At 42.6% G+C, this 13,278-nt stretch overlaps 1 protein-coding gene across 2 annotated transcripts in view; it reads left to right on the top strand.

Moving 5' to 3' along the window:
* Positions 1-13,278, top strand: part of NOS1AP (nitric oxide synthase 1 adaptor protein) — a 364,850-nt gene that overhangs the window by 309,337 nt on the left and 42,235 nt on the right. For both annotated transcript variants that reach the window (XM_020988623.2, XM_020988624.2), the window contains exon 5: positions 4,501-4,609. In XM_020988623.2, the coding sequence (XP_020844282.2) occupies positions 4,501-4,609 (109 nt within the window). The remainder of the gene's footprint in view (positions 1-4,500; positions 4,610-13,278) is intronic.

Genomic DNA, 13,278 nt, shown 5'->3' with positions numbered 1-13,278 from the left:
CTAGTCACAGCACTTCTGGAGCATCTAGTTCTAGTACGGGCACAACACTTGGGAAGGACATTTTCTAAAGCTGGAGTGCATCTAGATTAGGGCAACTGGATTCATAATGATATTGGAAACAATGTTATATGAAACGTGCCTGGAGAAAGTACAGATGCATGTAGCCTGGAAAAGAAAATACTTAGAAGGGAATCGATTCCCGCCTTCAAATATGTGAAGGGTTGTCATATGGGAATATCAGTATTACTGTGTGAGAGTCCAAAGGGCAAAGTAAGAGCCAGTAGATGGAAGCTACAGGGAGTGAGGTTCCAGTCCAATATGCAGAATAACTTTTCTAACTATTAGAGCTATCAGGAAAGAGAATCAACTGCCTTAGGCACTTAATAAATGTCTGTGCTCTTGTTGACTTAGGCTGGGAGAGGTTGAACAAAGGCTGAATGAGCACCTGTCCTGGTCCAGTGGGGCTGCTTTTGATACTTGGGCAGCCTGGCCTTTGATGCCAAAAGCAGGAGGCCTTTGTTTTAGCTCATACACAAGGGAAGGCTTGGAGTGTAAGAGAATGCCCAGGAGTGGGAGCACAGAACAAGGAGGCAGAGACAAGAAGATTCCAGACCTGACGTGCAGTAGTCATGGCAGGATGAAAAAGGGAGTTCATAGTTCTGCAGAGAAGATTATTGCTTGGTCTTCATGCTCCCAACCTGGTCATGCCTCTTAAACAGTGGGAGAGATGGCTGGGGTCCTGTCTCCTCTATCAGAGAAGGGGCCCAAAGCCCACCCTTGTTGGGACTGGAGTCCTGCATGACTAAGGTGCCCACCCTGGTGCTGGGAACCAGAAGAATCAGTCCTAACACAAGGATAGTGGGCTATAACTCTAGGGCAGTGGACAACAGGCCATACATATTTCTGGCTATGCATTCATACTCAGAGAAAGCTCACAGGCTGAGAGCGCTGGAACAACCTCTCTCTGGGTCAGCAACGAAACAGGTAAAAAGTAGGGGATTTGTAAATAGTGACAGGGGTTCCTAATGCTACCACCTCTGATTGGTTTTCCACCCCCAGTGCCACAGGAAGGGAGCCACCCAATTAGCAAGGTTGCAAGGGGGTATATAAGTTTCTGGCACAGAGGATGAGATGTGACAGTTGTCTTTGCTTGTTAAATTTTAAACGTGAGCATTTGTACCTCGCAAATCGTCTGTGGCTACAAATCAGAACTTGATTTATTGTTTCGTTGATTGTCTAGACTGAACAAGGTGATGGAGAAAATGTTAATGATGTCGATTAAATTTAAAAGTGTGTTCTGCACTCATATTTTTTCCTCCCCTTTAGAGAACCAGTCATTAACCATTTCAGCACATCCCTGGCTGTGACCCACCTTCACATGCTCTGATTAGTTGACCCTTTGGTGTCCAGCCATGACCTCCGTTTTTGGAAACTCACTGTTACAGAAACATATTCATTTTGACACAGATTGAGAATTGTGAAGAATAGAAATCCCCTACTGTATCCTCTCTTCTTTACATTCCCAAGATAGCCATGTGGCCTGAGGCATGAGAGCTCTTGGGTTTGATTCCCAGAATTCCTGAGGTCCTGGAGGGCAGTTTAATGACAAGGCAGGTCACCAGCAAAACTTCCATTGGAAATTTTCTCTAAGCCAAGTAGCTGATTTTTTTTTCCTTTAGTGAGAGATTGTTTGCTTTTAATGCCAAAGTGTTATATTTCTGAAACTCAGCCATAGTAGAGCAGTCTCCAGAGATCTCTGAATCAGGGAGAATGGCTGTATCCATACAAAGCCTGTCATCAGCTTAGCTGAAAATACGCTTTGTCCAGCAATGTATAGATTAACCTTGGCTTCACCTCAACCACTGGTACATGCTTTCAGAATCTCTATGTCAAAAAGTATGCCAGCTCACGCTCATAGCTCTCTTATTGGTTTTAAATCTAGGTCTCTGTCTTTGGAGCCTTAAAAAATGATACATAAAAAACTCCAAGCAAAGTAGTTCTATGTGGGTAGCAACCTGACAAACTAAATCTGCCTTCTTGTGAGGGAAATATATAGCCCATATGTAGGCGCTTAGCACATTGTGGATGACTGGTAATAATACAGGACAGCTAGGTGGTGCAGTAGATAGAGCATTGGGCTAGGAATCAGGAAGACTCCTCTTCCAGAGTTCAAATCTGGCTACAGACATTGTGTGACCCTGGGCAAGTCACTTTACCCTGTTTGCCAGTTGAGGCAAACATCTGTGAAATGAGTAAAATGAGCTGGAGAAGGAAATAGCAAACCATTCCAGTATCTTTACTGAGAAAGCCCCAAATGGGGTCACTGAGAGTTGGACGTGACTTAAACAATTCAATAACAAAAGTAGTAACACCAGCCACTCAGCAAGTCTTTAATCCCCAAGTCAGAGTCATAAATTGGGACTCTTGTTAACATTGGAATGACAGGGGCCATGTAGCCCTAGTGACTTTATAAATGCGCCCACCTCCCAAGCCAGCATAAAAGCCCCAAGTTTTCTTCTTCAGTGTCTTTGTAAAGTGCTTAGCACAGTTCCTAGCACGTATTAGGAGCTTAATAAGTAAATGCTTGTTTCTTCCCCTACTGTGTTCTGTGACTCCTAAAGCTAGTAGAGGCAGCCTGCAGAGTAAAAGCCCCAGAGTAAAAGCCCCAGAGGATTGTTGGCCTTGGCTGTTGGGGCCATTCCCCTTTTCCCTTTCTGGACTTCAGTGTGTTTCTCCACCCATCATCATCACCAGCCATCTTTGAGCTGCTTCCTAACTTGTCTGTCTCTGGTTATGATTTGGCTTGCTGTTGTCAGGTTATGTAAAGGCAAGGAGGCCATTTTATCATTCTAAAAATAAGTTATGTCCTGTTTTATTATTGAGGGAAAATGCCTTAGAGAAATGCACACAGACAGATGGCTTTGTCACAGAAGAAATTTGTGACCTGAACTTTCTGAGGACAACTCTATGGCCATTCAAACCTTCCCCCTAGGCAGGGGGGAAAAAATGAGCCAGGCCGGGCAGCCTGAGGCCATTTTGACTTTACCTGTTATATAAACAGCCTCTCAAACTTCTCTTTAAAAGCCTTATTGAACTAAAGGATCTGGAGATTTCCCTTTCCCCATTTGCAGTAAACCAAGCTAGCCTACCCCAGATGGTAGGCCACCAGGGAAGCTCACTGAGACGGTGGGAAGGGGAAGCTTTGAGTTGCGATCCTCAGGCACTGTCTAGACCTAGGGTAGGAGGATGCCCTTCTTTCTTTTGATTTGGGTGACCTGCTATAGATAGCTGCTTCTCTGTCCCCCTGGTTGTGAGGACTTAGTTAGCTCCTTAATTGCATAACTGGGGACTAGAAAACCCAGACAGGACTCTATCTGTCCCCTTTCACCCTTTTCCCCCCTTCCCCAAATTGGAAAGGAGAATGAACTTTACTTAGCTTGTGACACCATTTGCTTGGACTGTACCCTTTTTCTTAATGAACATGCTTTCTGTTTGGCCTGACTTTCATTCTGATACTAATTGGCTTTGTAACTTTGGGTAAATCTCTACCCTTCCCTTCCCCCCCCCCACCCCAACCCCATGTCAGTTTGTTTGTTTGTTTGCTTTTAACATTAATTGACTACTAGGTGGTGTAATGGATGGAGTGAAGGAGATGGAGTCAGGAAGACTCATTTTCTTGAGTTCAAATCTGGTTTCAGGCCCTTACTAGCTGTGTGACCCTGGGCAAGTAGCTTTTTGCCTCAGTTTCCTCATCTGTAAAAAAGAGCTGGAAAAGGAAATAGCAAACTGCTCCAGTATCTTTGTCAAGAAAACCCCAGATGGATTCATGAAGAGTCATGCAGGACTGAAAATGACAGAATAATAAATATGCCAGATGCTGGAGCAAGCACTTTGCAAATAATATCTCATTTGATCCTCAGAACAAGGCAGAGCTGTTATTTGACCCATTTTACATTTGAGGAAACTGAGGCAGGCAGTGGTTAAGTGACTTGCCCAGGGTGACATAGCTAGTAAATAAGTGTCTGAAGTTCAGATTTGAACTCAGGTCTTCTTGCCCAGTGCTCTATGCACTGTACCAGTTAGCCGCCTCGGTTTCTCATAAAATGAGGGAGTTAGACTAAATTATCTCTTAAGTCTGTATCAACTCTAACATTCCATGAGTGATTTGGATTTCCTTTCTTTGACGAGGTAATCCAACTTCTCTCCAATCCATTCACCTACAAATAAATTATTCTGTCTCTTCACCCACAGATCAGCAGGAAAAAGTTGACCACTAGCTGAGGGTCAGTCACTAATTCTCTTTTTTCCCCCAACTCTGTTATGTTCCATTCCTTGTGGAACATGTGGGGAAGTAACTGCTTCAGCCTCACCTTCCTTCTTTTTCTCCTGGTGTGGCCTTATCTGGCTTTATCTTCAGTGTGTCTGCTAGAGGTTTCTGTATTAGAGATTTGACTGTCATCTTCTCCATAATTAACTTCTCTCCGATTCTTTTCCTTGTAGGATATTCTACGTCTCTCATGATTCTCAGGATCTAAAGATCTTTAGCTACATTGCCAGAGATGGTTCCAGCAACATCTTCAGGTGTAATGTCTTTAAGTCCAAGAAGAAGGTAAAGGGGGAGGGGAGGGGCTAGTATTCTAATTAGTTTTTTTAATTATTAGTTTTGTCCTGTGTGTTCAGGGCAAGCCTAGTCTCACACTGCCTTATTTCATTATTGGTGGCTCCCAAGATTTAAAGGTGGGCTATCAGACACATCAGAAATACCTCTTGAATATTTCCCGTTTGACTTGCCTCGCATTACCCAAGATACCTTCAGTTCAGTCTGGATTGTGAAGAGTGGTGTGACTTAATGAGAAAGCCCTAGATTTGAAGGAGTCCCTGGGTTGAATCCTGGCTCTGCTCCATTCTACATGGGTCACTGTGGGCTAGATTACATAGCAAACCTAGGCCTCATTTTTCTCACCTGTAACAGTAGTGTTTTGGGGTCATTGGTCATTAGTTCTAAATCCTATGTTCTAGGATTTAGAACTAATGACCAATGACCCCAAAACACTACTGTTCTATCCTGCCCACAAACAGGGGTGGACTGGAGCTCAAAGAGAAGGGAGAGGAATTAACATTTGTTAATATGCCTACTGTATGCAGGCATTCTGTTAAGTGCTTTACAAATAGCTCATTTGATTCTCGTAACAACCCTGCAGAGTACTTGCTGTTATCAACCTCATTTTACAGTTCAGGAAACTGAGGCAGACAGGTTAATTAACTTATCCTATTGTTTAGTCATTTTTTTCAGGTATATTTTACTCTTCATGACCCCATTTGGGGGTTTTCTTGGCAAAGATTCTAGAGTGGTTTGCCATTGCCTTCTCTAGCTCATTTTACAAATGAGGAAACTGAGGCAAAGAGGGTTAAGTGACTTGCCCAGGGTCACACAGCTAGTAAATGTCTGAGGCCACATTTGAATTCAGAACTTCCTGACTCCAGGCTCTATCCATTGTGCCTCTTAGCTTCTAGTTGTTAAATTTTCAGTGTATTTACACCTTAGAAATTCAGCAAATACTACAAATTAAGGCTTGATTTATTCCTTTATTGATTGTCTAGACTTCAGAAATGATGGAGAAAAATGTTAATTATGCAGATCAAACTTAAAAGGGTGTCATGCATACGTGATTCCCCCCCCCTTTGGAGAGCTATTTGCTTATTAAATAATTACCAATTCAACCCTGAAGAGGGAGGTTTAGTAGTGCTACAGACTGTAAAAAAAGACTGCATTGGGAACAGGTGAAAGAATGAGGCTGGGATGAGTTTTAAGAGCTGTTTCCTGAGGTAACATTTCAACCTTGTTCTGTGATTTGAACCCAGGGCTTGGGGTCAGGGTATGTGGCCTTTACAGCCATGCCTGCTAGTGTCTAACAGTAACTGAAACACAGAATACTCAGGCTGGTTGAATTTAGGCACCTCATATGTAACTTCAGGCAAGTCAGTTACCCTCTCTTCCTGAATAATTTCTTTTGGCTGGGAATCTCCACATTCCAATAAGTGACAGCTTTCAAAGGTCCACAGAGCTATTCTTGCCTACCTGTGAATCATCCAGCTTAAAAATAAAGTTTAAAAACGTTCAGGAAACAACTCTGTTGGCTAGGTACCTGAACCAGCCTAGGATTTAGAAGATGGGGGTTCCAATCCTGGCCTGGGTGACTGACCTTAAATGAATCACTTCATCTCTCTTAGCTTGTTTCCTCATTTGTGAAATGACAAGGTGAGATTCAATTCTCTCCAGTTCTGATATTATGAGTCTAACCATTAACTATTTTTCCTCCCTTGGTGATCGCAACCCTCTCCCCCAGCTGTGATGGGATGAAGCATCCTGCTTGGTAGTTACTTCTTTCACGGCTTTATCGATTAATCCTGCTGGGTGGGGCAGGGCAGGCACACCACTAAGGGCAAACAATTTTGTGACTACCTGTCCTGCCTCACAAATATTGTGCAGTGCTAAAAGAAAAAAGGGAGGGTGGGGGCAGGGTGTATTCCCTTTTTATCAGGTAATAGCGAAGTCTTTGAAAGTTGCCCACCTCACGTTTTGATCTTGGAGGCCAGCCCAAAATATACAATTCATTTTACTCCCAAAACAGCCCTCTGTTTCCCCTCTCAATTGGTTGTCTGTCATAAAGCACTGGGGCCAATCAGTCCTGCTCTGTGTGAGTTCCTCTTCCTTCACCCGTACCTTAATGAGGTCCTAATTCTTCATGGAGTTGGCTTTCCCAGCCCTGCCTGGCCAGTGGCCATGCATTCGAGTGAATTGTTTGTAGCCTAGACAGAGAGCTTTGTCTCAGAGCCCTCGTGATGGCGGTGAGGACCCGGTGTCCACGCAGGGAAAGAGAAATAAATTAAGCAAAGGAAGCAAGGTCAGGGAGGGGTGGGGAGCGAGCTTCCGAATATTCATTTTTAAGGTGCTGTTGGTGAGGGGAGCTTACCCCTTGGGAGAGACAAAAATACCAAGTGAGGGAAGGACTGTGGGCCATGAAGATGAGGAAATGGCCTAGGGGAGGTACAGGCCTTAGGAGAAATGTGTCACCCAGGGGTGGCTCTGCAGAATGACTGTAGGCTGCAGGTAGAACTTTGGACTGGATTTCTTCTCTAGCTCCAGCACAGAGAATGTTCAAGTAAAACCCAGTTGTACAATGCCTATTAGGAGGCATGTAATGGATTTGCTTATACTCTAAGTCTTACCCTAGTGGAAATCCCTTAAATGTGTTTAGTGGTCTTATTCCCCAATACCAGGGGTGTGTGGCTTTGTAGCAGGTAGAATATCTGCAGCTGATGTGACGTTATCATATCTTGGATTGGAGCCCGTTGTTTGCTGTTCACTTCTCAGTCACGTCTCATTCTTCATGACCCCATTTGGGATTTTCTTGGCAGAGACGCTGGAGTGGTTTGCCATTTCCTTCTTTGGCTCATTTTACCGATGAGGAAGCTGAGGCAAAAAGGGGTTAAGTGACTTGCTCAGGGTCATACAACTAGTAGGTGTCTGAGGACAGATTTGAACTGAGGTCTTCCTGACCCTAGACCAGGGCTTTATCCAGTGAGCCTCCTAGTGGCCCTATGGGGCTCGATGTGGAGCCCACTGATCCTCTGAAAAGCAGAAATCACCCTAACATTTGTTGTCTTGTTTTCTCATACCTGCTTTTAAAGAAGATACAAGTTCCTCTTATTAGGAGTGTGGGAGATGGGAGGCACAGAGGACTTAAGAAAAGTGCCTCGTGGGATGCAGTGGATGGGTGGGCGTCCCCTTCTTGGATAAGAATCCAAGTCTTTTCCAGTCCTGTGCTTTTAAGACTAGATTATACTGCTAGATCCTCTTACAAAAAGGCTCGTAAGGTCTCTGCATCCCGGTTTTTCCAGCTACAAAATAGACAATCAATAAGCATTTATCAAGTGTTTACTGTGTACCAGGCACTGTACTAATCAGTGGGGTACAAAGAAAGGCAAAAACGTGGTACCTGCCTTCAAGGGGCTCACCGTCTAAAGGAGGAGACAATACACATAAAAACAAAATTGTTACAGTGAAAATGGAATGTAACCTCAGTGGGAAGGTACTTGGGGGAAGGGAAGAATTGGAAAAAACTTGGCAAGAGTGAATTGTAGGGGCAGCTAGGTGGCTCAGTGGATAGAGCACCAGCCTTGGAGTCAGGAGGACCTGACTTCAAATCTGCCTTCAGACCAAACACTTGACACTTACTAGCTGTATGACCCTGGGCAAGTCACTTAACCCCAATTGCTGAAAAAATAAAAAAAAAGAATGAATTGTGAAAGAGGTTAGAAATGGTTGCCTTGTTTATAATGTTCCCTTTTCTTATTGTATATTTAAGTTTTAGTATTTAGGTCTAAAATTAAAAAAAAAAAGGAATGATCTTTCCCCACCTCCACCCCTTTTTTTATAGGTAAGAGAATGAGCCAAGAAAATTTCAGTGACTTGCCCAAGGTCACAAGGCGCATAGTGAGGATTTGAACACAGATCCTCCTACAAAACCCTGGGCTATTTCCATTTTACCCTGCTGACTTTGTGTTGTTTAAAATGCATCCATTCATTAGGGATTGTGTTCTGCTGAACTGTTCAGACACCAAGGCTGACCTCGGTGCAGCCTCCTTAGAAGTGACCAGTGTTGGAAAGACAGGGTAGGTGGGATTCCTTCATGAGCACAGCAGAAGCCCGTGATGGGGTGAGCACCTGACAGGTTCTCTCTGACCCTGAGATCCCAAAGTTGGGGGTACTTGCTGCCTCAGATTACACTGCCTCTGTGAGTCTGTGGAACCTGAGCTGTGTGTGACTCCTGTCACTCAGCCCTGAGTGGAAGGTGCCCTCCCGTCACTCTGCTCCCGGCTCACCGAAGGTGCAGCAGCCATCTGCCCTGATTAAGAGGGGCTGTCATTTCCTGCTTATCAGAGCATCAGTGCGTGAAGTGTTGGTGATTAATAACAGCCATTATAATCTCTTCTATTATCTGCATGGGCAGCTCCTTGAAATAATTTGGCCTGCAATCAGGACTCAATTGGTTTGGGTGGGGAGAGCTCATTTCCTCTGGTGATGCTTTTCCTGCTAGATTGGGAGGTGGGAGGGAGCTGAAGCAGCTGGGTGGTTGCTGAGCTGGCTTTAAGTTGGCAGTGGATTTTTAGCGATAATGATTATTCTACTAAGGGATTAATCACCTGCCTGTTAGGGCCTAAGAGAGAGAAGCTGGGCCTTGATTTCAGAGGGAAGACTTGTTTTTAAAACTTCCTAATGTGCATTTATTAGTGAGAAATCCATCAGAGAGACTGCTAAGATAAAAAAGCCGAACCAGGTTTTGCTTCAACAGAGCATTTTGTTTTGGTTTTGAGTGAGGAAAACTTTTAAGAAATGTTGAACATTGGAAAGTTGAAAAAAACCCCCCCCCCACACACACACACCTTCCCAGCCTGAGGCAGTCTCATAGTACTTCCAAAGGTCAGGCCATGGGTGGTAACCAAGGTCACAGAGTGGCTGAGGGTCAAGGAAGATTCCTCCACCAAAGTCCTTTTCCCATACCTCATCCTGGCACAACCTTGACCTTACATTCACAAAGGCTCAGTCAGCACAGCATGAACTCTGACAGGACTTATTAACCGTCAAGGTTATCAAGCTTCCATCATGGCCCTAGAAATGGATAGTATGTCTGTTTTCCAAGAGTGAACTTGCTAACTTTGGAGATGCTCATTATGCAGTGTGATCATTCATACCAATTTTCAAGACCAAGCATCTGGGTGATATAATGGGTAGAGCTCTGACCATGGAGTCAAAAAGGTTTGAGTTCGTATCCTGCCTCAGACGCTTAGTAGTTGGGTGACCCTGGGCAATGATAAAAAGAACCCTTCCTTGGCCTTAGTTTCTCCATCTGTAAAAAGGGTATAATAATAGCATCCACATCACAGGGTTGCTGGAAAGATCAAATGAGATGATGTATGGCAAGTGCTTTGCAAACCTTAATGTAACATAAATGGTAGCTATTGTTATTGTTCCAAATAAATTTAAATAACTTAAATGTAAATTTGAATTCTTAATAAATTTAAATAAATTAAATATGAATTTACATTCTTAATAAATTTAAATAAATTAAATGTAAATTTACATTCTTAATAAATTTAAAAAGGAGTTGTGACTTCCATCGATAGAGGAGGTCCTGCTCTCTGACAAAATTATAGATCCTTGCACTGTTAAAACAGAACAAGTCATAATGAGGGAATAGCATGAGTCACTGTGATGGGAGTCTTGTGAAAGACAAGGACGTACACCTCCCCTCAAATCCTGGCATAGTTCTCTGTCGATTGTTGTTTTCCTAATGTGGGGGGAAAGCAAGTTGAGATAACCATTGGATGATGGGCAATCTTATCTCCAGCAGAGACAGAGTTTAGAGTCAGAGGCCTGAGTTTGAATCCCAGTTTTACGACTTGATACCCATGTGACCTTGGGAGACTTAATTTCTATGGGCCTCAGTTTTCCCATTTATATAAGGAAGGGACTTCTGACCAAGATAGCTACTTGAATAGAGACAATCAGATCCGTTCTCCCATATACTTACTCCAGCAAAACCCCCAAAATTGCACCAGTTCAAATAGTAATAATATGCAATGAAAAATTGTAGTCGTAATTGGGCTGTGTGAGAAGAAAAGTGTTCAGAAATGTGGAGTGGGAGGAGTCAGCATTGTGTTAAACCTCACTCTTATTTGAACTGTTCAACTCATGCATATACAGAAACCCAAACAGTTTGGAGCAGAAATATATCAGACTCAACAAGAAAATAAATTAAGGAGTTAAGAGGGAGGATAATGCTTGGGAGGGAATAATCAGAAGCAAAATAACTTCCTGATCCTGAAGGAGGAATTAAAAAGAAAAGCAGAGAACAGGAAGGGCTGAATGGATTGTGGTATATGAATGGAATGAATTATTGTTGCACCACAAAAAATGATGAAAGAGACATTTTTCAGAGAATCTTGGTCAGTCTGAATTGATGCAAAGTGAGGATGGGCAGAACCAGGAGAACAGTTAATTTAAGGCCAGGAAACAATTTTGAAAGACTTAAGAACTCTGATCAGTGTAATGATCAGCCATGTCTCCAGTGAGCCAATAATGAAACGTGTTGCTCATCTCTTGGCCGACAGGTGATGGACCCAAGGTGGAGAAAGAGAAAAAGATTTTTGAATGTAGCTGCTTTATAGATTTCTTTTGTTCAACTCTACTTATTACTTACAAGGATTTTTCTTCTTTTTTCTTTATTGAAGAGCTGCAGGATAGGGGAGAAGGATCAGTTAGCAATTGTTATACTAAAAAAAGAAGTCAATGAAACAATTTTTTTTAATGCACCAAAGAGAACAAAAAGAAATTCAGATGGAAACACAGACAAAAGGGACAGCTCTAAAGATAATGCATGGAATGTATAATATACTTTTTTTTTAAAAGTAAGTTGTATGAAATGGAGAGTCACAGTCTGACATAGAATCCTCTTTTAGGGTTCCACTGTATATATGGAAATAATCACTTTTTGGTTTTCAGGTTCATAATAAAAAGTAATATATATTAATAAAATAAAATGAGAGGGTTGGGCCAGAGAACTTTAAGGGACCTTTCCAGCTCTAAATTTATTATCCTATGAATCAGAGAACTTAGAAGCCACCTTGGTGGCCATCAGATCCATCTCATTTTGCAGATGAAGAAACCAAAGCCCATGGAAATGAAATGAATGGTTTGTGATCACACAGCTGGTAACAGAGCCATGACTAAAACCCAGTTTTCTCTTTGGCAATGGGTTTGTTCAAAGAGGTGGTTGGTGAAACAGATTTGTTTTCGAAACATTAGCCAACTGAAAATGTTAAGGTTTATCTGTTGTGAAATTTAGAGGTTGTGTGAGCTTTGGAGGCATGTTTAGTGTGTGCATATGTGTTGAGGTGCCTAAATGACATGCCAGAGAAAAACAGGGAAAGAGAAGGGGAAAGGGGGGGGAGAGAGAGAGAGAGAGAGAGAGAGAGAGAGAGAGAGAGAGAGAGAGAGAGAGAGAGAGAGAGAGCGCCCAGCTTGCTAGTTGAGTTCTCAACTTGGGTTCAAGTTGATGCCTAATATTGGTATAGTAATAGTTGCTCAATGAATACTAGTCGAATTATGTAGCTTTGAGACTGAAAATTGAGCAATGTCTCATGAGTTAACTTCATAGTTTGCAATTATTGGATAAGTTACTTTGGGAAACTGTTCATCCATTTCTATTTGTCTAATTCCTATCCTAATGAGGAAAAAAAAGCAATTTAAAGACACCTAGCCTCTGACACCGCCATATTTGTAATTTGTTGCAATGACAGATGAAGAGATTTCTAAGCCTAAACAGGGTTAGTCCCTAGAGTCTGCTTCTCCTCTCTAGTCCTGAGGAACTCAGGAAGACTCAAATAGGTAAAATTCAAGAAGCTTTTACTAAGTGTATATACTGTGTTCAAGGCACCCGGACAGGCACTGAGCATACAGAGATAAAGTCCCTGTCCTCAAGGAGTTTATATTCTACCTCAAGGAGGTAGGGGGATGAATAAGTAAATGCATACAATTATAAATATATCTGTTACTTAATAACAGATAAGAAAATATTTAATTGGAGGAAGGAAAGATGGAGAGAGAATACTAACAATGAGGGAAAGCAGGAAAGGTTTTCTAGAGGAGGGAGTACCTGAGTTTAGCCTTGAAGAAAGCTAAGACAGGGAGGTAAGGAAGAAGTTCATTTTAGCCATGGTGACAGCCCTTGCAAAAATATGGAGGTCTAAGATGTAATGCCAAGTTCATAGGAGAACAAGTCTACTTAACTGGAATGTAGTGTGTGTGTGTGTGTGTGTGTGTGTGTGTGTGTGTGTGTGTGTGTGTGGTGTGATAGTAGTAGTAGTAGTAGTAGTAGTAGTAGTAGCAGTAGTAGCAGTAGTAGTAGCAGTAGTAGCAGTAGTAGTAGCAGTAGTAGTAGCAGTAGTAGCAGTAGTAGTAGCAGTAGTAGTAGCAGTAGTAGCAGTAGTAGTAGCAGTAGTAGCAGTAGTAGCAGTAGTAGTAGCAGTAGTAGTAGCAGTAGTAGCAGTAGTAGTAGCAGTAGTAGCAGTAGTAGTAGCAGTAGTAGTAGCAGTAGTAGTAGCAGTAGTAGCAGTAGTAGTAGCAGTAGTAGCAGTAGTAGCAGCCTACTAGTAGCAGCAGCTAGTAGTGTGGCTTAGTCGTAGCTGCTGTATATGTGTATGTGTCTGTGTATG

The sequence above is a fragment of the Phascolarctos cinereus genome, unplaced genomic scaffold, assembly GCF_003287225.1.
Source record: "Phascolarctos cinereus isolate Bilbo 61053 unplaced genomic scaffold, phaCin_HiC Scaffold_5;HRSCAF=322, whole genome shotgun sequence".
Classification (NCBI taxonomy): Eukaryota; Metazoa; Chordata; class Mammalia; order Diprotodontia; family Phascolarctidae; genus Phascolarctos; species Phascolarctos cinereus.
This window is presented reverse-complemented; position numbering and strand designations above follow the sequence as displayed.